Here is a 25,169-nt window from a genome sequence, read left to right on the forward strand (position 1 = left end):
TATATACTCTGCCATATTAACTAAGCCTCAAAATAATTCAAAAGGATCCAGTGATACATTACAGACATTTGCTTTTAATAGAGATTTAGTAAACCGTAAGTCTTAAGCATTTTTCTCTTTTGCACTTGGTAAAACTTTGAGAGATAAATGTTTTATTGGTTCGGAAAGAGAGCGAATATCTAGGTACAGTACTTACCATGCGTGGAACATGTGGGGGTTTAACTCGCTATTTATATACACAATGCTGCATTGCAAAACTGCCATGGAAATTTACTCATGTAGCAGAAAATCTGATCCCCTGCCCTTTGCCACGATGATTGATGATAATGTAAAATCTAATTTTGAACTCACTTATCAAAAAAAAATTTCTCACCCATCAGCAGGTGAATAGACTTTTGGAGTTTGATGTATTTTAATGAATGATCAGGTGGTTTTTTTAAGCAAGCTGAAAAAGTGAAAATTATAGATCAGGGCTCTGAACTAAATTTCTCTGTTTATTCCTATTTCTAGGTACCTGGCCTTGCATTCCAGGGCTTCGACTGGCCATTTGTTGGGGCAGGAAGATACTTTTTCCTGGAACAGCTACTACCTTTGCTGAATGTTTCCCGATGTTCTCTGAGGTGACAGAGTGGGGCAGCGCTCGGACTGGGAACAGAAGCTCTTAGGCAGCGTATCTCCAGCAGGATTACCCTAAGGTATAGGTATGTGGGCATATAGTTAAGATATAGGTTTTGGGAAGGTCAGGATTGATAGTATCAAGTGGATTCTTTGCTTTTCTGATTCGCCTGCCAGGATCCTCTGACCCCATTTTAGATCATCAATTCCCTGCCTTTTCCGATGAAACAGGTAACTGATGCCTGCCTGGGGTTTAGTATTCCACAGATTCTAAATACCTAATGTATTTGGGCTTAATTAAGAAGACTGTGATGCAGAGATTATATTGATAATCCAATGGCCCATTCTGCCTTTAATATCTCTGAAGGTAATCCAGCCTCTGATGCACCTCACTTCTGAAAAAGGTATCGGGTATAAGCATGATTGATAGTTAGTAGATTGGACAAATACAGCATTAATTTGTGTTGAGTTCTCTAATACCAGTGTATGCTCAAAAAAACAGATTGAAATGTCACCCTCCTTTCACCCATTCCACTGAACAGCCTCATAGTGACCTTCGATCAGCTCATTTGTGGGGTCCAAGAGTGAGTATAAAATGGTGACACTTGTTTGCCTACAAGGATTCTCTTCACTCGCTTTGCACTCGTGCTGCAACAGATGGAAATGCAAAGTACAAAGACCAGGGAGAGCTCTGTCATTAGTTTTGCTTTGGGAAACAAGCCTGTTGAAGAGGGATGGAGGGAGAGGGCGAGACAGAGAAAGAGGGAGGAAAAAAGAGAAGGGGAGGAAGAAAGAGAACAGGAGGGAGAAAGAGAAGAGGGAGCCCCCCAATTTTGTCATTCATTGTGATGGAAATATTCTTTTAAAACACACTTCTGACTTAGGAAGACTTGTCTTTCACATTCATTACACAGGTGTCAAATCAAATTTTATCTTGCTATGTCTTGTGCACTGGAGCATAGTGCGTATGACATTTTGTAACATGATGCAACATAAGGCAATAAATCATACTGCGAGTGAATAAAACCTCATTTTTGTGTGTGTGCAGGGAGGGGAATGAACCAAATGGCACTGTGCTAATTTCACTGTGCTTCTATCATTGTTAAGAAAATTATTTTCTTTCTCCCCTGTCCCTGCTGAGGGACTATTTCTCAAAATAGTTCATCAAAGTAAAATTCTCTGTCACCTAAGTTTTGCATATATACCGTGCATCTAGGGGATCAGTAACTTTTAGAAGAAAATATATGCTTGAGAGCTCAATAAAACTCCTCAGAGAAACAAGACAGACTTTAAAGTATATCGACCACAGAAATAAACCTACTTCCAGCTAAGTGAAAAATTAATTAATCTGCTGTGCAGCTGTGGTTTCTGAAGTAGCACTGTAGGCAAATGGAAGTGCTGTTCGAAGTATATCGACCACAGAAATAAACCTACTTCCAGCTAAGTGAAAAATTAATTAATCTGCTGTGCAGCTGTGGTTTCTGAAGTAGCACTGTAGGCAAATGGAAGTGCTGTTCGGAGTCAGTTTGTGTTCCTTCCTCAGGTACATCACTGGGGAACGTGAACACAACTTTTGAGAAGAACCTTGGGGTGAAGAGATCCCTGTTAGGTGGGAATAGCTGAGATCACTCTCCAGGAAGCCGAGCAGCACTCCACTCACGTGCCTGACAGCATTCACAATGCCAGGCTCCCTAAGAAGTGTCTGCTGCCTGCACGTGGGACTCTCCCTTTTCTTTGTGAGGGAAGTCTGCCATGTCAAAGGTGGACCGGAGTTTAAGAGACTTTCAGACAAAACTCTTTCACTGGGTAAGGGAGGAATCAGCCTTGGGGTTGCTGCGACTGCTCGTAAGCACCCAGCACAAGTAGCACTTCCAGAAGCACCAGGTGCTTGAATATTGCTGCATCTAAACAAACTACCCCAAGATGTGTTCCTTCTCACTTGTAGGTTCAAAGGAATGTCAGATGAGAAAAAAAAAAAAAAGAAAATCCAGGCTTTTTCATTATATCAGTTCAGAATTCAGATAAGGACTTTGTGCCAATCACATTTCATCATCATTGTACGTGTAAATGCTTAGTTGCAAGACAGCGTGGACTTAAGTGATGATATTACATATAGCCTGGCTGGTGAAGTTGCAAAATTAAAAGTAAATTTAAACAGGGAAAAATAGAAAAGAGGTGCTGTAATTCCTATCTGTAGGTACCCCTGCTATCTATTAATATACAGAGTATGTCTCTCAGAAGTGAAGTGGAATTACTATTTGGAAAGTGATAAAAATTGCATAAAGCAAATTCTGCATATCTAAATGTACTAAACAGTTGCTTGGAAGAATGTGTTATCATTTTAGAGGAATATAAGATATTTTAGGTTTTAAGCAGTGAAATTATTTTTACTATGAATTATTCATCTCCTGTACTCATCATGTAAAGGGGCAGTGACTTCTTTTATCAACAAAATACTTTTTATTGACACTAAGAACAGCATTTAATTGAACCTCTTTCCCCAATTATCGTCAGAAAAGAGTTTACACTGGTGTTTTGGAAAAATGTTTTAGGAAGATTTATCAGAGCTGCAAAAAAAGCTGTCCATGAACTAATGGAATTAGATTATCTTTGAATTCTCTCCACCAGAACTTAGAATGGCCACTAATTCCTTTCTTTGCTCTTTTGGTGTTTGCAAAGGGGTTCACTAAAGCCTGAATTGATATAATTATTGGCTTGGATTGTTAGAGATTTAGGCCAGATGGCTATGGGTTTCTAAAGTCCCAGTTGCTTGTGTTAGCTTTTCTAGTTTGCCTATAGGGTTTGGAGATCAGCAATTTGAAAGGGCTGCAAACTTGTAAAACAGTATTATTCATGGGGGCAGAATGTTCATCAGCGTGACCCAGTACTAAATACATTCATTATGGGCATTTCTATTCTGCACAATTTGCCACACGGCGCTGGTTTGTGAAAAAAAAAGAGACAATGGCTTATAAAATGCTTTTGAATGCTTAAAAAGAAGGAGAGTTCACGCTGAGCCTCCTCTGCTTTCTTTTTCAGCAAAAACCTTCTAAGTGACTTTGCCTGAGTTCTGCTGAGAGTGAGTAAGTTGGGAAAATCAGAGATTTACTTTTTACATGTTTGGATATGGAAGGGAATATGAGAGAGAGGAAGGAGCAATAAAAGAGAGTGATGGTATGATTATGGGCAACACCAACAAACAAATGGACAAAGTTAGCAGAAAAACAATGAAAAGCACGGCGAGGCCGTGGCTAAAATGATAAACTTGAAAAGCAAACGCAGAGATAAGGAAATAGAAATCGCATCATAAATAGATACATTTTGAAGTGAGGAGAACATCTCAGCCCCTGTGATCTGGGTGCAGCCTGAAGCTCATGTAATGAGCTATAGCACTTCTAGTGTACACACAATTCATCATGGACTCAGCCATAAGATGATTTGTGTGTGTGCAAATGTTTCAGTGCAAATGTGAAAACAGTGTTCAGCAATAGCAGAGAGGCAAGGAAATTGCCACTGGCCGAACACCTAATCTATCTTGTGGCTTCTTTAAAACGCTTGGCGTGTAGAAGGTGTACTTAGCACAAATTGTCATGGTGAAGCATGAAGTGCTTTTTCAACTAGGATGAAAAAGACCTTCTGGAGAACCACTGGAACAGCAAAAAAAAAAAAAAAAAAAAAAAAACAAAAAAAAAAAGGAAAAGAGAAAAAATTCCCCCTGGGAAGTGGGCTCTGAATTGGTTAATAATGTGCAGTACTTGCTAAATTGCTGACTTCAAAAAAAAAAAAAAAAAAAAGAAAGCAGAGAAACACAGGCAGAGAGAGACAATCGCACACAGGCACATGCAGAAGAACCAAGTTCAGGCAAATGCAGCTGGGCTGAGGACAGAAATGCTGCAAGAGGGAGCCAGGGGAAAGCCAGGAGTGTGCAAAATGTTACTGACTTGGGAAGGAGGAGAGAGAGATTTTTAAGGAAGGGGGGAGATCTCGCAGGAGCACAGATGTTGAGGAAAAGCAGGGAAGGGGTAAACAAGCAGCAAGAAGGAGGCTCTTGAGGCCACGGTTAGAGAGACATCACCCCCAGCCCGTTTACTAAGCAAAAAAGATCCCAGTTTAGTTAAACAAGGCAACCTAAAAGTATGTAAATGAGGCGGGTTTTTTTTCCCCGGCAGGAAGGGGAGGAATGAAAATCACCTAAGGAAGCACAAGGGAAGGAAAAAAAAAAAAAAAAAAAAAAAAAGCTTTGTCTTGGGGAGTTGGAGCCAAGTTGCGGAGGATTTTAGGCTGGAGCCGGCGAGAGAGGGGTTTTTAGTCTGACGGCGAGGAGGAGGAGGAAGAGGAGGAGGAGGAGGAGGGAAGGAGAGAGGAGCTCGGCGGGGAGGAGAGGCTGCGGATCCCGCTGGCTTCCACCGGCGGTCCCTGGATGCTGGCGGCGGGAGAGAGGAGCTGGCAGCCCGGACACGTTTCAGCCTGGAAAAGAGAGAGGGGAATCAAATGAGAAAGCGTGGATTGCCTACAGATCCGATCTGGATGTCCTGGCACGGTGTGTATAAAAAAGGAGAAAAGTTTTGTTGGTTTTTTTATTATTTTTTTTCCGATCTGGTAAGATATTAATACTCGGCTGACTTAAAAAAAAAAAAAGGCGTTTTCAAGTTTTAAAGGACCAGATGAGCGCTGGGTTTAAGGTACCGGAGGAAGTCGAAATAATTGCTTTTTAACTTGCTTTGGAGAAATGAATTGCAAAAACTTACAAATGCACCGAATCGGCAGTAAAATGCACTTTATATTCATTTTTGCACTGATGATAATATCTTTCAATAAGGCTGTGCTGGGCAAGAATTTGAAATACAGGATTTATGAGGAGCAGAGAGTTGGATCAGTAATTGCAAGACTATCGGAGGATGTAGCTGATGTTTTATTAAAAATGCCTAACCCTTCCTCGGTTCGTTTTCGAGCCATGCAGAGGGGGAACTCTCCCTTGCTCGTAGTCCGTGAGGATAACGGAGAAATCAGCATAGGAGCTAAAATTGACCGGGAACAACTCTGCCAGAAAAACTTAAACTGCTCCATAGAGTTTGATGTGATCACGCTGCCCACTGAACATCTGCAGCTTTTCCATGTCGAAGTTGAAGTGCTGGACATTAATGACAACTCTCCTCAGTTTTCCAGAGCTCTTATCCCTATCGAAATATCAGAGAGTGCAGCTGTAGGAACCCGGATCCCCTTGGACAGCGCTTTTGATCCAGATGTAGGGGACAACTCCCTCCACACTTACTCCCTCTCTGCCAATGATTTTTTTAGCATTGAGGTGAGAACCAGGACTGACGGCGCTAAGTACGCGGAGCTGATCGTGGTTAGAGAGCTGGACCGGGAGTTGAAGTCGAGTTACGAACTCCAACTCACTGCTTCAGATAAAGGGGTGCCCCAGAGGTCTGGCTCGTCCCTCCTGAAAATCAGCATTTCTGATTCCAATGACAACAGCCCTGTTTTCGAGCAGCAGTCGTATATTATCCAACTCTTGGAGAATTCACCAATTGGGACTTTGCTCATAGACCTCAATGCTACCGATCCAGATGAGGGCGCTAATGGTAAAGTCGTGTACTCTTTTAGTAGTCATGTGTCTGCCAAAATTATAGAGACTTTTAAGATAGATTCAGAAAAGGGACATCTGACCCTCCTGAAGCAAGTGGACTATGAAGTAACCAAATCCTATGAAATTGATGCTCAGGCTCAAGATTTGGGGCCAAATTCTATTCCAGCCCACTGCAAAATTATAATTAAAATTGTGGATGTGAATGATAACAGACCCGAAATTAACTTAAACCTGATGTCCCCAGAGAAAGAAGAGGTAGCTTACATTTCTGAAGGGTCACCCCTGGACACTTTTGTTGCCCTGGTCAGAGTGCAAGACAAGGACTCTGGTGTGAATGGAGAGATAGTTTGCAAGCTCCATGGGCATGGCCACTTTAAACTTCAAAAGACTTATGAAAATAACTATTTAATCTTGACTAATGCCACTCTAGATAGGGAAAAGAGATCTGAATACAGCTTGACTGTAATAGCGGAGGACAAGGGAACGCCAAGTCTCTCCACAGTGAAACACTTTACTGTCCAAATCAGTGATGAAAATGACAACCCACCCCGCTTCCAGACAAACAGATATGAAGTTGTGATCTTGGAAAATAACTCTCCGGGAGCTTATATCACATCAGTCACAGCCACAGACCCAGATCTAGGCGACAACGGGCAGGTGACCTACACGATTTTGGAGAGCTATATTTTGGGGAGTTCTATAACCACCTACGTGACCATTGATCCCTCCAACGGGGCGATCTACGCCCTGCGAACCTTTGATCATGAAGAAGTGAATCAAATCGCCTTTATGGTTCAAGCTAGAGATGGAGGGAGTCAGCAGCTTGTTAGCAATACCACGGTTGTGTTAACCATCATTGACGAGAACGACAACGCTCCTGTCATCGTGGGGCCAGCGCTACGCAACAGCACAGCAGAAATCTCCATCCCTAAGGATGCTGGAATTGGCTTTCTCGTCACCAAGATAAGGGCTACAGATAGAGACTCTGGTATGAACTCTGAACTCAGCTGCTCCATAGCAGCTGACAAGGAAAACAGCATCTTTGTGATGGATCCCAAAACCTGTGACATCTCTATCAATGTGAGTGTTGAATCAGTGCCAGCAAAACAATGGGAGTTTTTTGTGATAGTCCAGGATAAGGGCAGTCCTCAGCTTAGTACTAAAGCGCTTCTGAAATGTACTGTTTTTGAGTATGTTTATTCGTTTTCAAGCACAGAAGCAACTTTAGTAAGCCAGCCCTCCCTGGATGTCTCCATGATAACGATAATATCCTTAGGATCGATATGTGCCGTGTTGTTGGTCATTATGGTTATATTTGCTACAAGATGTAATCGTGAGAAAAAGGACACCAGGTCCTACAACTGTCGTGTGGCAGAATCAACCTACCAGCACCATCCAAAAAGACCCTCGCGACAGATCCACAAAGGGGACATTACACTAGTGCCAACGGTTAATGGCACGTTACCCATCAGGTCTCACCACAGAGCTTCTCCATCGTCATCTCCGACCCTGGAAAGGGGACAGATGGGCAGCCGGCAGAGCCACCACAGCCACCAGTCGCTGAACAGCCTGGTGACAATCTCCTCTAACCACGTGCCCGAAAATTTCTCCCTGGAACTCACCCACGCTACTCCAGCTGTTGAGGTAAGGTCCATGCCTTGTTTTGCACATCCATTCATTCATGCATTCACTTGGGAGCATGGAGGTACTCTGTGAGAGCAATGGGCAACTACATCTGTGCCCAGTGAGAACGTGTTATGGATCTCTCTCTAGATGTCACAGCTTTGCAGTGTTACTCCAATACCAGCTGACTGCATGACCATGGGGAACCAGCTTAAATCTATTACTGGTACAATTATTTCTTGGTTCTTCCCTGTAAGGTTGAAACAACAGAGTGTATCATAGACTGTGTTCTGCTCTGGTTTACTGTTTTTCTTCCTTGCCTTTCCTTTCCCTCTGTGTCCATAGACAGTGTTCTGCTCTGGTTTACTGTTCTTTCTTTCTTCCTTGCCTTTCCTTTCCCTCTGTGTAGCTCTGTTGAAGAAAGAGTGCCAGAGTATTTATATACAGAAACAATACAGGAAATTCCTTCATTAATGGGGATGGAGAGCTGAAAGGTTAAACACTTGAGAGAGTTCAAGGAGAGCTGTTGTAACAACATATGATCACAGTGTATCTGATATATGCAGGCTCGATCTCAAACTTTGAGACTGCCCACCTCAGTTTTTACTGCAAATGCTGTGTAATGGCTTAAAAGAGAGCTACGTCCTTGTGACTCTTTACACACAGAGCAATGACTTTTTTTTTTTTTTTAATTAGGATCCTGGAATGGTAAAGGATTAATTCTAATCTATTAAAACAAAACAAAACTCCACCTCTGTTTAATTACCTGTTTTACTTGTTAATGAATTCATCATTATGAGTTCAGAGGCTAATGAACAGCAGTGCATTTCCTCATTGTACAAAGTCTTCAGATGTTTCCTGTGGCAGATACTATACTACAAAATAGTCTGTTGTACTGCATTATGTATGTGCAGGAATTTGATTTAATTAAAATTTAAAAGAAAAAAAAAACCACCACCCAACAAACAAACCTGAGAAGTGAACGAATGGATTTACAAGTAGGAATTTGAGCTTTCATTTCAAGGAATCAGTCTCTTCACCTTTTCTTTAGCAGGTTTCTCAGCTTCTCTCGATGCTTCACCAGGGCCAGTATCAACCAAGGCCAAGTTTTCGAGGAAACAAGTATTCCAGAAGCTACAGGTGAGGATGTGGGCTGTTCTGGTACATATGCACGTGCATGTATCAGAAAATATAGACATGTATTTTTAATCCAAAAGTGGAATGTAATATACATGAGATAATTTAATTCCGCAATCACCGCAATTCTCTTTACAGATATGCCCTACAAGATATGGATAAATTCAGCTTGAAAGACAGTGGCCGGGGTGATAGTGAAGCTGGAGACAGTGATTATGATTTGGGGAGAGAGTCTCCAATTGACAGACTTCTTGGGGAAGGATTCAGTGACCTTTTCCTCACAGATGGGAGAATTCCTGCAGGTAAGAGCACAATGGAAGCCGAAACAGTTTATTTACAGTGCTGCCTGGCTGTCACTTTGATAAAGCTACTACTGAGAAAGCAAAAATTCTTTAGCTTTCAAGTCCTGTGTTTCCTTCCTTTTTACTCTGCTTCACGATAAATATTGAGCTGAAGCCTTCACATATCTAGTGAAATGAAACCTCAGACACAACTGAAAATCTGCCCAGAGCAATGCCTACTTTTTTCTATTGCTCACATAATGAGCTGGCTCCAAATTCCCTCAAAAAGCACGATCTGCTCCATGTCCTTAGACTTTTAATGACTGGGTGGATGTTTTTGCAAGGCCAGGCAGTCGTGGTTTGTTAAAAATACACTGAACTGTAATTTGGGAGATAGATTTTCTACAATGGGTTTGATCCATGTGATACAAACTTCTACTGTTCAGAAATGGATTGTGAAAGCAGTCCTAGAAATATGGATGGACAAGAAAGAAAAGTGTATTTTTTTCCCACTGAAAAATGAACGCCAAGGGAAGGATATAAATATGTCCGGTGTATTTTTTCCCACTGAAAAATGAACTTGAACGCCAAGGGAAGGATATAAATATGTCCCAGATTTTAAGTCTTGGAAGAAAGAGCTTAAGAGGTACAATTCAGTGATTTTAAGTCTTGCAACCCTGGAAGAAAGAGCTTAAGAGGTACAATTCAGGGATGGAGGGCAGAAAAGAAAAAAAAGTTGGAAAAGGGTACGTGAAAGTAAGATAAACACATATGTATGTATTCTGTGTATGAAGTACCACTTTTAAATTTATGCCCAGTTATAAGTTGAATTAAAGAGGTTATGGGAAATCACACTAAGTACAGATATGAAACTTTTGTATTTACTTTAGTAATTATACGGCCACTAGCTGTATCCTAGGTCTTGTTCTTATTTCATAATCAGTTTTCTCTGTATAACAGACAGGGCTAACTATGGGAAATCACAGTAAGTACAGATATGAAACTTTTGTAATTAGTTTAGTAATTATACAGCCACTGGTTGTATCCTAGGTCTTGTTCTTTTTGGATCATAGTCAGTTTTCTCTGTATAACAGACAGGGCTAAATAATTTCAGTATGGTTCACTGAACCAAGGGTGTAAACTTAAAAAGTTTAAAGTTGTTTTATACCCAGGGGCAGATTGCTCTGTGAGGCGGTGCAGCACTTATTCCCTCCTACAGTGACCCCCCACATATTGCCCAGGGCTGGAGGAGAGGAGCTGCAGTTGCAGGTTCTTCCTTCTGCTGCCACAGAAAGCACCAGTGAGGGGATTGTAGCTGATCTTGGTCCGTTTTACCCTGAGAAATATGCTGTTACGCTAAAACCCAAAAGTCTAATTTATTCTCATACTTTTTAACTTTAAATTGTTTTTTGTATATTTTGCTCCAGACTAGGTCTTGTATCGCCTTCCCAGGCATTCACCTACCTCCTCAATTTAGTCTTGTGTACCCAGTGTTTCAGAACCAGAGACCTTGAAAGGTTGCTGTTTTTTCAGGATCCTTAACCTAAATCTGGAGTCCTAATACATTTTCATCCTCATCTCCCCCAGCTCCTACTATTTATTCCCCTGCCAGCTAGCGTGAGGCATGTCTCATTCTCTCCTGTGGTTAGTAAGGAGGCAGGGAGGGATCTGCTGGAGCTCTCAGTTGCCAGGGCAACTTCAAGTGCAGTGGTGTTTGCAGTGGCATCCAGCCCCATGGCTGCCAAGAAGAGCTGCCCCCTTCCCGGTGGGCAGCTGGGGGGCTGCCAGCAGGCAGGAGCAGTTGCCTTCTTGGCTAGCTGAAATGCCTACGACTGGTTTTCAGTTCTTGCAATTGGGTCTCTAAAGAAGGAAGCCAAAGGGTAGGATTTCCAAAAGTCCCCGGCTAATCGCATTCACGGTAAGGAAAACGCCTGCTGAGTGCAGCCGGAACTGGGTTGGGCTATCAGGACTGGCATTTAATCTCACCCAGATGTCCACTTGCTGCTAGGCATGGTCTTAATCCATCAGATGAGTATGCTGAACTTGTTCGGATCAGACTTGAACTGATCTGCAATCCAAACAAGTGAAAAAAGGAAAAGAAAACTTCCTGAAGGTTTCCTGTTCTCCATTTTGAAAGGTTTCTGCATTGTCAGTCTGGACACAGGCGAAATGCTGTGAGAAATCCTTTCAATTTGTCCCTTTAAGGTGGAACTGGAAAGGAATGGAGCCAGTCCCTCGAAACTTCAAAAATGACATGATCAGAAAGTTAAATAACTGTCCTTGAAAGACTTGTTTCTTTCTCTGTCACTTTTTAAATCCTGGCCAAGAAGCTTTAAGGTCTGGGAACAAAAAAAAAAAGTAAATTGCTGTTGTGCATCTGGGCTTTTTTTGATTTATTGCTGGTTTAAGGACAGACTGTGACACCATTCAATTTCCTCCAAGTATGTTTTGATCTTATGATCAGGAATGTCAGCATTCATTATTTTACACCAAAACCAATCCTGATAACAGCGGTAACAAAGCTCACAATAAGACAACCCTCACTACTAATGAAATGCTAGGCCATTGGCAGTCTCTCATTAATTTACAGGAGTCTGCTTAATTAGAAGAGTAATCCTCACCTTCTGGGATGAGTTGAGAGCTGGTCCAAGCACCATGGATCACTTAGATATCTCTTCTCCTTGCTAACTCTTAGGCATTTTCTGTTAACCAGCACACATGTGCTTTTCATACCTGGGAACAAAGTACTTGAAGACATTTCAATCACTCGTATCAAAACTTTAGGCACTGATATTTTTCTAGGTTTTTTTTGTTTTTTGAAGCTCACTGGATCAGCAGGCCATTTGCGATAGCTTGTGTGATGTCCAGCCTGCAGCCTGAGCCTGTGTTCTTAAAGAAATTCATACCCTCACCTGTAAGGCACAGAGAAAGTTTATGCTCATAGGAATGGAAAGGGCATTAGGAAAACAAAAAAAAATATAGGCTTTGTAAAGCTCAGAGATAGATAACGCTGACAGTATGAGAGCAGGACTTTATCAATCATTGGTACGTCCTAAATGGCAATACTTTGTTCAGTTCTGGTTACAACATTGCAAAAAGATTTGTTGATAAACTGGGTGGATCCAGAGCCAGATAGGAAACACGATGAGGAAGAGAGGAAAACTTACAGGGCATGACTGCAAATATTTTACGTATTCAATATAGGAAGAGAAAGAAAAAGAAACTCTATTCTGCATGGGCTAATCTAACCATAAATTGATAGGAGAGAGATAGGGTGAAAGTTTCTTAGAGTCAAAATATGTGCAATGCAAAGAGTTTGGTATTTCTGAAAACTTTATTTTAAAACATGTGACTCAAATTGAAGTTAGTGGCCCCTGCAGCACCTGGGTCTGTCCCACCAGGTCTGCCAGGCACCCCGGCAGCACCCAGCCTGAGCCGAGGCTTTGCATTTTACAGAGTTGGTTCGCTTTGGAGAGGAAAATCTGGCCTCTCTCTGGCACATCCCTCTCTGCAGGTCTGTCAAATAGGGCTTTGCTCTTCTCTGCTTCCAGGGACCTTTCCCAGGCCGCTTCAGTGGGAGAGGTGTTTGCAGAGGACCCCTGCAGAGCACCTCTGTGGGCCAGTTCAGACCAGTGTAGCTCCCAGGGATGCAGCCACTCTGCCCCATCATATTGCTTCTCCCAATAGAGAGACACCACTAAAGCCAAGCAGCTGAAAGAGTGGCTCAGCTGTCTTCTGCTCTTCAGCCTTCTTGGCTGGCCTGGGTGCCCACCTTGGGGGTTAGAGCCTCCCTTGTGCCAAAGTCTGAGCCAGCAGGCTCCAGCAACCTGAGAGACAAAGCTGCAGGGGCACCTCAGAGTAACTCTTAATATAAACACTGGAGTCGTTCAGGGTGTGAATTAAGCCCTAGGTGTTCTGATACTGGATTAAGATTTAACAGATTCAGTTAAAAAGGTAATATGGCAGTGGATCACCTTGTATTCAGGTTACATCTCATTGTCAGATCAAAATGAGGTATAATAACGAAGAGGGAGGTCCCTCTGCACGTTATTATTCTTTCTTCTTTATTTCCCTTTCCATTTATTCCTGCTTTATTACTTGTATATGCTTCTCTAATTGCATGTGCAAGACCACTGAATCTTAAGTAAATGTTTGAAGGTAGAAATATCTTAATTTTAGTTTGTATTTGTTTTATGAAACAGCACTGTACAAAGGGAACAAATGGCTTTAAGTCGCAAGTGCTAGTTTTCCACCTGGGATTTACATGTTGTTCTTCAACTGTAGTTAAGAGGTCATCTTACTGTCTTTTATCTGCATTTATCATTGTCATTTTTTGAGGCCATTTGGAAATGGAAGTATGATTTGATCCAGTCCATTTCCATTTGCTACCTTCCTGCACACAGGATCATAGAAAGGTTCGGGTTGGAAGGGACCTTAAAAACCATCTAGTTCCAACCCCTCATTTCTCCTGTAGATCCCCTTTAGATATTGGAATGCCACTATAAGGTCTCCCTGGAGCCTTCTCTTCTCCAGGCTGGACAACCCCAACTATCTCAGCCTGTCTTCATAGGAGAGGTGCTCCAGAAAGTGAACCCAGATGCCAGATTTGAATATCTTTGGAGAAGTTCAGTCTTTCTGTTGGTCCCTGCAAATCCAAGTGATACCTGCGACAGGAGGTGGGGGATGCTCACTCTCCTCTTTTCTCTCTTGCAGCGATGCGGCTGTGCACGGAGGAGTGCAGGGTTCTGGGGCACTCTGACCAGTGCTGGATGCCACCGTTGCCCTCTCCCTCCTCCGATTACAGAAGTAACATGTTCATCCCTGGGGAGGAGTTCCAGTCCCCCCAGCAGCAGCTGCAGCAGCAGCAGCAGCAGCAGGGCCTCGAGGAAGATCCGCAGCCCGCGGATGCCAGCGAGAAGAAGAAGAGCTTTTCGACGTTTGGTAAAGACTGCCAGAGCGAGGAGGAGGCAGGGGACACCTGCACCTCCTCTCTCCTCTCCGAAATGAGCAGCGTCTTCCAGCGCCTGCTGCCTCCCTCGCTAGATGCCTACACGGAGTGCAATGAGATGGACCGCGCCAACTCGTTGGAGCGCAGGAAGGGACATTTGCCAGCCAAAACTGTAAATTATCCGCAGGGGGTGGCAGCCTGGGCAGCCAGCACGCATTTCCAAAATCCTGCCAACAGCGGGCCCACCCTGGGGACTCACTCGAGCGCGCAGCCTTCCTCTAAATGGCTGCCAGCCATGGAGGAGATCCCAGAGAATTATGAAGAAGATGATTTCGACAACGTGCTCAACCACCTCAGCGATGGTAAACACGAACTCATGGATGCCAGTGAGCTGGTGGCAGAAATCAACAAGCTGCTGCAAGATGTCCGGCAGAACTAATTGTTTCAAAAGCCTATTTTTTCCATGTTTGTGGAAAACTGGAAAGGAAAAAAAAATAAAAAAAAAAGAAGAACAAAAAAACAGACTGAGAAGAACTGGCATTGCCAACTAGTTGCATTTATCATAAATGTGTCTGTGTATGTTGAATATTAAAATACTGTATTTTCATATGTACACAATGCAAGTGTGATTATCTTTATCTGTATTTTAAAAATACATTTGTACCTTATATTTATGTGTAATTTAACAAATAAATTTTATTTTTGTACACCCACAGCAAGCATGTTTTCCTAAATGTATATAGATGGTACCACCCTTGTCAAACTTCCAGCATTCTTGCCACACAGGTATGTTAAAAAGCAAAAAAAATATGGAGGGATATTACTTCTCCTTATTATTTCTCAAATGTTATAAATACAAATTTAAACCACTAAAAAGTTATGCAACATTAGTTTCAATAAATGATCCAACACCTTGTTGCAATGTTTCATTCTTATAATAAAGAGTTGTCAACTCCCATGAAGCCTAAAATGTCCTTTTTATTTTGATGCTTTTGATCTGTAGACTCATTTTCCCATTTTCATTACTGGATTATTGCAGACTGGGGTCTTCCTCTCTTTTACAAGCGTTTTCCCAAGTGAACAAATCATGGAATTCAGTGATGAGACTTCCAATGTTATCTCTGCAAAAAACTGTAAATTTGTTCTGCTGTTGTTACGCTGCAAACCCCATTGAAGTGAGCGGTGTATACTTGAAAGTCAGCAATAAAATCAGCATTTCTGACCTCAAACTGAATTTTCAAATTATGTAAATAAAAGAATTGCAATTGACTGTTTTATCCTTGTAAATTACACCCAAATAAAAGGAATGTTGCATCTCTGAGGAAAGCAACTTATTATAGCTATGTTTTGCCTCTGTTATAAGTGTGTCTGTCTTGTATTTGCAAAGCAGTATGGAGATACTTGAACTTCCTAGGAAAGAGCCATCCTGCAGGGATGCTGGCTCTCACTGAATCCCATCCTTCCACAGGGGGTTTCTCCCTCTACTGAAGCTAACCCAATGAAAACTGTCATTTATACCATGGGGCCACCGCCAGTGAGGGGGTGCCACAACTAATATTTCTCAGATAAAAGTGAATGTTACTTTTTTTTTTTTTTTTTTCAAAAGCATTTTTGGCTAGCCTACCACACGCAGGGAGATTTTTGTAATAGTAAACAAACTGATTTTACAGGTGAGAAACGTGGGTGGGTTCTGGACTCCCGATGCTCATTTCAGGAGACTGTTAAGCTATTAAGACGTGGCCAGAAAAATAGGTATTTTGGGCTTTCATTCAGAGCATGTTCTTTATCGGGTATCTTTTTTACCAGAAGTGTGAAAAACTTTTGAAATAATCCAAGTGAACCTGGGCATAAAACCTGGCACATGCCATTATTCTAGAGAAGTGCACTTGTCAAGTACCCTGTAGAATATTTTTGAATGGTAGATACAGAAAAATCCTGTTTAATGTCACCTGAAAAAGCCAAAATTTTGTTGCATAACCTTTGTCTGCATAAGCCTTACTTGTTTGGTCTGTGTGTAAGGGAACTTTATTCTCATTGTTGGTTTTACAGTGCTGTAGATGTGACGTTAGTAGACATGTAGACCTTTGTTGACACCTGAATAACGGAGAGTTTCTGAACTTGTTTACACTTCATGAGTTCATGAGTTTAGCTATACTGGTTAGAAATACCAGGACCTCAGATTTCTAACCAATTATCCATCTTGGCGGCAATTATAATATCGAGGAAACAATAATCTAAATGTTATTTTGTCAATATGACTCACAGGTTTAAGGGAAGTGGATTATCAATACAAGAAGATCCTCTAACAGCGCAGGCTCTGTTTCTGTTTTGGAGAGTTGTTATAGCGCCTTTGAAATGCCAAGACCTCAGCCTCATTGAACTAACTTCTGTTACTAAAAGAAAGAAGTCATATGTCCGCTGGCAGCCCGGAAAGCCCACTGTATCCGCAGCTGGGTCGAAAGAAGTGTGGCCAAAACCTAAAGGGTAAGTACAGGAAGTATGGGAAGGGACCCTTTATCAGGGAGTGTAGTGATAGGACGGGAGGTAGTGGTTTTAAACTGAAAGAGGGGAGATTTAGACTAGATAGCAGGAAGAAACTTTTTACTGTGAGGGTGGTGAGACACTGGAACAGGTGGCCCAGTGAAGCTGTGGATGCCCCACACCTGGAGGGGTTCAAAGCCAGGCTGGATGGGGCTTTGAGCAACCTGGTCTAGTGGGAGGTGTCTCTGCCCAGGGCAGGGGGGTTGGAACTCAATGATCTTTAAGGTCTCTTCCAACCCAAACCATTCTATGATTCTATAACATTCCATTTATTAAATATTTTAAAACCTCTTCTCTGCCTTTTCCCCTTTCTTCACCCTAATAGGTCTTAATGGCCCTGATCACCTTCACCTGGACCCCACCCTCCCACTCAACCCAATGGCTCAGGAGGTAAATTAATCTCAGCCTTGTGCGTTTAACTGTTGTATGAGCTTTGGTTCCTACCTTTACTTCCTGGATGGACCTGGGACTTACTTTATAACAGTGTCTCCAACTCCATTTTCAGCTGTCGCTGACTGGACTCCTCTGATAGACCTTCATCCTGCATTCGTCACGTTGCTATACCATTGGTGAATCCCACTACCAGCAACTGGCTCAAGCTACAGAATTCAGGTACTGTAGGATGGCATTTTTTCAGTGAGGATTCTGCCTGTATTGGGATTGCCCTCAGCTCCTGGCCTATCTGTTGCTCCCCTCCTATGCTCTTGGTGTTACCTGACAATATTGATGCCCCTCGTTTATCCCAAGTTTTGCTTCTTTATCAGCAAGATCAGGTTGACTCTGAAACTGGTCTGAGTGCTGTGATTGTCCTACCAAGTCCTCAGGTTCACAAAGGCATGGCTTCCCCCTTAGCTAGGTTGTTTCTGTCTCATTTCAGCTCCTCCTTTCAGTTCCCCTCTTCTTTCATCAGTGTCTAGTTTTGGTCCCTCTCCCTTGCCTCATTCTCCTTCCTTCTCAGCTCTCAGACTTTGCTTCCCTCAAGTCTGTCTTACCCAGTTATAACCCTGCACAGCCCACAGCTGTACGCCTGTGTTCATGGAGCACATGGTGTCCCAAACGCATTGCTCATGCTTGAAGCTCCCAATTTCTGTTACTTCTGCTGGGTCTGGTTAACGCATTCCTCTAATCCTCTCTTGCCCTAAGTAGCTTTCCTGCCCTAAGAGCAGTTTCCTGGACAAAACTTGTGGCTGCTTAGGAAATTGCTGGTTATTTGTTGTCAGCCTGGGCACACGTGGCGTGTGAGGTGTACGGGGGGGCTGGCGGTCATGTTAAAAGTGTGCAAAAAGGTGGTTTGACAATAGCTACTAAACTTGAAAAATTGCTGTGCGTTACAAAATCAGCAGCTGAAAATGGAACTCCCGTTCCTGTGGTACAGATTCCTCCTTCATAAAAAAAATAATTCAGATAAATACTTCTTCCTTTTTCTAGAATAGGAAATATTACGCCTTCAGGCTTGGACTGGTTTGTGCTGTCTGCAGATTTGGAGGGCAGCCTGATAAGCTCCATTTTCAGTCCCATCATCCACTAGGGATTACCAACCTGTTTTAAATTTGAAATCCTTAAATCAGTTTATGCCCATTGGCCCACATCACGTGGATAGTCTCAATGATTTTTAAGAGCCTTTGTTTGCAGAGGGGGCTTTCTATCATGGCAATAAATTTCTCTGGTAGTGCCAGGCATCCAAATATCATAAAATATGTAAGGTTTTCCTAGAGGGGGTTTCTGTACCAACGCACAGTAATAATTTGGTATGTGCATTGCTGCAAGAATCTCATCATGTAAAGAGACCCATTATAAGACCAGTCTCCAGGAGCAAAAATGTTTATTTAGATTATGTCTGAAATGCATTGGAGTTTGAGCTGCATTTATTATCGATAGGAAGCTTGCTAAAAGATCTGTAGATTGTGGTAAATGAGGGAAAATTCTATCTTAATCCTATGCTGTTTAAGGTCATTCTTTTTCTCAGGCATCCCTTATAAATGAGAGAAATTATGTGTTAGTGCACAGATATAAAAGAAGCCCTAGCACTGCACCTCTTCTATGTGAAGAACAGAGAAACAGGGAAAACTGATCTTACATAGATTAAGAAAGTAATAAATTTCTGAATTTGCTACATTTGGACAAGTAATAGAAGGTTAGGGGTTGAGGGTGTGTTTTAAACACCAAACACGAGCATAACTATCCTGTCCAGAGCACTAAGTTGCTAGGACTTTATAAATGCTTGGCACAGTTTTATCTTTGAAGCCACAAAGATTTCCTCCTTGGTATCATAATGGTAGAAAAGGTCATGAAAGTCAGCAAATATTAATTACCAAAATACTGGTTATTACTCTGCGCTGGTGCTTCTGTCATTGCTACCGTAGATGAAATTAGTAAGACTTTTGAATAAATACAAAGCTTAATTAATGGATGCTCAACCACTTTTTTTCTCCAGAGTCCATGCATGTTTTCTTTTTTAGTCAGTTCTGAAATAGATAAACTCAAAAATGTACTGAAATAATGATCAGAGATAGTGGGTTTTTTGACCACTTATTTAATTTGTGTTTAAAGTATTTCTGTAACCACTGCATCACGCTTTACTACTTGATGTCCATTAGGATAAACACATTGAGAGGATGTGGAGGATGTGGCTGTGAGTAATGTCTTTTTTGCATTCTAAACCTCTGTGATAGTTACTCAGTTTAAGAACAGCAGTAGAAAGCAAACAAAAGCCATCTCAAAATATTTAACTTTTATGGTTTCCCATCTTTTTTTAATGAAAAATTGAAATTCCTATAAAATGCTAGGAAACTTAATTTCCTCCTCTTCTCTGCAACCTGCAGAGAACGTCTGACATTTCCAAAGATTGGAAGATTTGAAAACCTTATTTTCAAGTCAGCTGCATATATGAAACATAAACTTTCCATACTGCAGCACCTAGACTAAGATAAGAAGACAAAGTTTGCCTAGAAGCTCTAAAAAAAGACTGGATTTATGAAGAAAATCTTGTGTTTAAACTTAATCAGGAAGGACAACAAATGGTGGCTAGTTCAAGCTGCTTTAAAGAATAAATTCAGAAAGAGGTCTCTTTTGTTTAGTTAGATGCAGACTGTTACAGAAAGGAGAGAAATTGTGCCCTAAAATGCATCCCAGGGTCAGACTCTGCACAGAAAACTTGTCCTGCAATATATTCTGTAATGCAGCTTTATATAAATTTAAAAAAAAAAAAGGAAGTGATAATATTGTAACTTCAATCAATAAAAAAATATTCATAATTAGCAACCCTGCTGCACTTTACATCTCGGAGCTGTAGAACAATAAATGACTGAGCACTTAAATAATATACATATATATATATATATATATATATATTCTGGGATCATTTAACCCACTACTGAAAAAAGAGCATTTCTGAAGAGACACACAGAAACAGTTTAAACCATAATGTAAAAACTCTTTACAACAGAATTGGTAAATAATACATTGTTTAATTAAAACTCAAGGGAGAGTGACAGAAATGAGTAATAACCTAAGCTGAAATTTGACCAGTGCGTGCATTCTCCCACCACTTGTCCAAATAGCACTGTGGGAAATACAGTGAGAAATGACTGTACAAATGGTTATTACAGCATGAAGCATTTTAAACAGCACCAGCAGCCAGTTTTGTCTCATGACTTTGGTTTAGCACTGATTGAAGAAAAGCAAGTGATAATGAATCAGCAGCAACCCTTATACATAACCTAGATATTCCTTGAAGGACTTTTATCTTGCAATGACCACATGAAATGAGTGCCAGGTAAGCTTCAGAAGTTCACAAAGTCACAGAAGAAAGCTGCATGACTTGAGTGACACTTAGGAAGAAAAGGCTTTTAAGCACACTAAGATTTAGAGCTACAAAATTTCTGAAGTAAACCATAGATTTTACCATGTAAATCCTAAATGTAGAATCTCAAAACTTGGTTGTCTACTTGTTGATTGAGTTTATGACTAAGACATACAGCATTGCCAATGACTCCTGACAGGTGATTGACTGCATATTTTCCCATGTAAATACTACATTAAATTCTCTGGATGTGGAAGATAACTTGTGTCTGGTCACACCAAAGTCGGTCGATGCCTGAGCAGCTAAATGATGGGCGACAAGCAAACCATTGCCTAACTCATTTGAGGGCCCCAGTGCTGCGGAGGTTTTTCTGTCTGAACACTCATATGAGACCAGATCCCAGAGAAAATACAGGAAGAGGAAAAAGAGCTGCACACTGGAAACTGCACAGGCACCGGAAAGCAATGGTCTGCCTTTCCAGGCAGCCGCTCCTCAGCTCTCCTTTGCTTTATATTTTTCTCTCTGTGGCAGAAAGTATGTGTTTTAAATGTTAAACAAAGACAGCAGCTTCAATGCTAAAAATTAAAATTGTATGGTAGGCTAGTGGTTTGGACAAGAAGTGGAAGCTTCTTGGGAAGAGAAAGGGATTTGAAGCTGGTGTTTCTCATGCCTCTGGTTATGATAGAAGCACCAACTATACTTTCATATACTTGTATTTTGTGAGAGAGGATTGTCATAAGCTCTTGCCCTGAAGAGAGAATTGATCATGGTTGATTGGTTATTTTTTAAAAAAACATTTAGCTTTCGCTTTTTGTTAAAATTGTTGCCTTTTACCCAAATCTGATATGCTGCTCTCCCATCTTCTCCCTAGTTGTTCCTGCCTATGCTCTTTGCTGCCACTTTTTGTCGAACAAGGATAGCGTAGAACAGCTCAAGGGGTCAATCTGGCTGAAAACTAATGGTTTGCTCGTGATGGTGTGCACTGCTGCAGAGGCCAGGTGGGTCCCGAGTAAGGCGTAGCCTGGGCTTTGGTTGGCATTGGTTGCTACAGACCTACACTCTTGGTCACTGTTGAACATGGAACTGTTGTAGTTTGAGCACTGCTATGAGAGCACGGAGCACAGGGATCTGGAGGATCTGTGATGGATCCTGAACTCAGTGCTTTAGGGCTGCTTTGCCAGTAACATACAACCTAAATGGTTCAGACATGGCTGTGAAGGGTGGTCTTCCCTGTAGACTGGAGGATTAATCCCTACCACCATCTGCTTTTCTTGCTGACTGCCTCAGGTGTGACATTCCCAGTCAAGTGCAAAGTTCTTCCCATGTTACTGTTTTAAAAGGTATATGTGGTCTTTTGTGCATTTAGCCTTAAATTGCTGTGAAAATTATTGTCAGAGGAAGCCTACCTGCTATTTGTTTAATTCAGATAATTCCTTCATCGTTTTGTCCCTTCTCTTATTGGTTGGGATACTAATACCCTTCATCTCATTGAAACACTGCATTAATTTTTTTGGGGGGGGAAATAAATCTAGCAGCAGGAGTAAAGGGACTGGGAAGACAATGCTCTCCCATATGGTCTCGGAGAGCTCTCTGCCCATAAAGTCCACAGAGTTTTTACAGTAAATATGGAGAGTGATAATTTTGAAATTTTTTTGCTAAATTATTCAGTTCAAAATGGTATTTTTGAGTTGCAGTATTTATCTGCTTGGCAAGATTCATTTACAGCTGGTAGGGCAGTGTCCTAGGGTCACCATGGCAATGTTAAGTAGAAACCATGAATTATGCCTTAAAAGGAAGCATTCTTTCTGCTGTGTATGGAAAATGAAAGTCTCTCACATATGGTACTGTAGCTATAATAACTTGGCATAACTTAGTGTCTTTATCTTTTAAAAAGATAAGCCTTCAGCAATGATTATATTTAGATCTTGGAAGGACAACTCAGACTATCCAATTACTATTATGTACAGAAAAAAAAAATAGCTAAGACAAGGCAAATAAGCAAAGTCTAGATGAGAGAGGTTTGTGTTTGTGTCTCTTTTCCACAGGCTCCAGCTGGTCTTGAAATAAAATGGTTGCTCTCTCTAAACATAACAGATTTTTTTACATGTTTAAAAGTGCATTGCTATAAAACGTGGTTGAAATGCAAAGGAAGGCACATGTGAGCCTGATAATCAATTTTATATGTATGGATGGATCATGGACAGATTCTATTTAATCCTGGATGGGTAGTAAGGCAGCTGATTGCTGATGCCCCAGGAAAAAGCTAATTCTAAGAATCGTGTGGTCTAATGAGAGGAAGGTACTGCGTGCGTATGAGAGTGTGTGTGGGAAGAAAACCATTTCCAAATTATATAGTACTGTCCAAGAAGAAAAGGAAAGGAATAGGTTAAAAAATATAATCCAGTTTTCTTGTTTATTTGACCTGTACTGCTTCAAGTAATGCCTATTATCCACAGTATTTGCAAACTGACAGGTAACCTGGTTAGCTTTTATATAAACGATGACAAACAACCAGCTTAGTGCACCTCTGACAAAGAATGATGGACATATTTTATTCAAATAAAATGAAAACATAAGCTTGGTAAATTGGCAGGCTTGAGACCACCTGGGCTTGTTTTGACCCATCTGGCTTTCTTAAAGTCTTACGATAATTAGGCCACCTAAACAAAAAGAACGTGTTGATTTGTATCCAGAGTAGAAAAACGTTTGTGGTGAAGTGATAATTTTATCGTCTTTTCAAAATATCAGTGGATGATATTAAAATCCCTGCACATCCTCAGGTTTGGATTTTGGAGTCTATGGAGAGACGTATAATTTAAACTTTTAAAATGTTATATAAAGATAATATAGTTTGTGCATTACAGCTTCAGCAGTGCATTAGGTGAATGGCGTTTGCACGCCTTGGCTTTAAGGAACCAAGTTATGCTATCACAATCATCCCTTATGATATTAAAAATCTATGAAACAAAACCTCAAGGGTAGATGTGTGTGTTGAAGGGCAACCAAAATTCAGGTGTCTCTGATGATTCTTGTCTCATTTACTGTAGCACTTAGAGTAGTAAGTGTATGCTGCATGTTTGAGTGCATAACTTTGTATGGAAAATAGCAAAGAGATTCATCATCAAAGCCATCTGTAAACAACTGAAAACTCGGTGGCTTTCTGCCAGCGTAGGTGGACAGCAATAGTATGTTCTGATGCTCTGTATTACTCAACACAAATTTCTTCAACATCATTTACAAAAGTCTACAACAGAACACTCACAGAGAACACGCAGCAGTTCCAAGTTAAGAGTGCAGAGTGACAGTGAAGGTTTGTCAGCATATGTAGTTCTGCATTTTTGCATGTGTTAGAGTAAATCACCTCATTCCTTCAAACCACAGGGAAACTGCTTTATGGAAAAGGTATGCACATGTCATTAGCTGCAAACTTAAAATAAAAGATTAAGGCAAAAGAAAACATGTATTAAAAATGTGCCAGAAAGGAGCTGACAATTATTTGGCAATTAAAAGAGAAGGAAACTTCTTCTAAGTTAATATTGCAGCTTAGCCACTTGTATCTATGTAGACTTTACTCATAGCCAATTAAAGAAAAAAAAAAAGCAAAAAAAAAAAAGCAAAGAAAAAGATCATGTTCATGTGAGTGCGTCTGCTATGGGGTCCTTGGCTTAGTTTCTGAGAAGTGAGTATAGTCAAATATAAAATGAGAATCTGTATGTGGAACGCAGTACTGTTTTACAAGTAAATTTAATAATTTTTCTTTTAGATTGAAATAGGAACAGATACTGAAAGAGAAAATCCATTCATAAGCATTGGAGATCCTACTCTTTCTGGGCCGGACACAACCCAGTGCAGGCGCATAGGCTTTACTAAAAGACCACAGATCAGAAATTATGGCAAAAAAATTGTACAGGTTTTTGAGTGTTTGTAGTACCTCTTTGGTATCGTTGCCATGACTGAGAGAACTTCTGAAAGACTGTTGCGTTAAAAGTAAGTTTTTAATGGTAGTGTGTCATTGAAAATGAAACTGCAGTAGAATTGCGAATCATGTATCATCATTGTCAACTTTAATTAGGGTGTGAAAGAATAAGAATAGATACTACTCCCCTGAACGGGGAGTAGTGAATGGAGGTGGTGAACGGAGTTAAATCCAGCTGGCGTCCAGTCACGAGTGGTGTCCCACAGGGCTCAGTACTGGGGCCGATTCTCTTTAACATCTTTATCAATGATCTGGACGAGGGGATCGAGTGCACCCTCAGTAAGTTTGCAGACGGCACCAAGCCTGTGGCAGTGTCGACCTGCTGGAGGGTAGAGAGGCTTTGCAGAGGGATCTCGACAGGCTGGATCGATGGGCCGAGACCAACGGGATGAGGTTCAACAAGGCCAAGTGCCATGTCCTGCCCTTGGGTCACACCAACCCCCTGCAGCGCTACAGGCTGGGGGCAGAGTGGCTGGAGCTGCCTGGCAGAAAAGGACCTGGGGGTGTTGGTCGACTGTCGGCTGAACATGAGCCAGCAGTGTGCCCAGGTGGCCAAGAAAGCCACCAGCATCCTGGCCTGTATCAGGAACAGTGTGGCGAGTAGGCCCCGAGAGGCGATTGTCGCCCTGTACTCGGCACTGGTGAGGCCCCACCTC

At 41.5% G+C, this 25,169-nt stretch overlaps 1 protein-coding gene across 2 annotated transcripts; it reads left to right on the top strand.

Moving 5' to 3' along the window:
• Positions 1-4,942: 4,942 nt before the first annotated feature.
• On the top strand, positions 4,943-15,533 carry PCDH18 (protocadherin 18). Of its 2 annotated transcripts, none has more exons than XM_014950073.1 (4): positions 4,943-7,849; positions 8,883-8,968; positions 9,104-9,267; positions 13,960-14,633. In XM_014950073.1, exons 1-4 carry the CDS (start codon positions 5,345-5,347, stop codon positions 14,631-14,633), a joined length of 3,429 nt encoding a protein of 1,142 aa, XP_014805559.1. In that variant the 5' UTR covers positions 4,943-5,344. The 2 variants fall into 2 exon arrangements, with proteins under 2 accessions (XP_014805559.1, XP_014805558.1); XM_014950072.1 differs by having other exon boundaries at positions 5,345-7,849; positions 8,880-8,968; positions 13,960-15,533.
• The last annotated feature ends 9,636 nt before the right edge of the window (positions 15,534-25,169 follow it).

This window comes from Calidris pugnax, unplaced genomic scaffold (assembly GCF_001431845.1).
Source record: "Calidris pugnax isolate Ruff unplaced genomic scaffold, ASM143184v1 scaffold42, whole genome shotgun sequence".
Taxonomy (NCBI): domain Eukaryota; kingdom Metazoa; phylum Chordata; class Aves; order Charadriiformes; family Scolopacidae; genus Calidris; species Calidris pugnax.

Excerpts from the sequence above, each read along its gene's own strand:
- PCDH18 (XM_014950072.1), top strand. The coding sequence starts at position 5,345 with ATGAATTGCAAAAACTTACAAATGCACCGAATCGGCAGTAAAATGCAC. Across the intron at positions 8,969-9,103 it reads AAGTATTCCAGAAGCTACAG|ATATGCCCTACAAGATATGG; the intron begins GTGAGGATGTGG and ends TTCTCTTTACAG. Across the intron at positions 9,268-13,959 it reads AGATGGGAGAATTCCTGCAG|CGATGCGGCTGTGCACGGAG; the intron begins GTAAGAGCACAA and ends TCTCTCTTGCAG.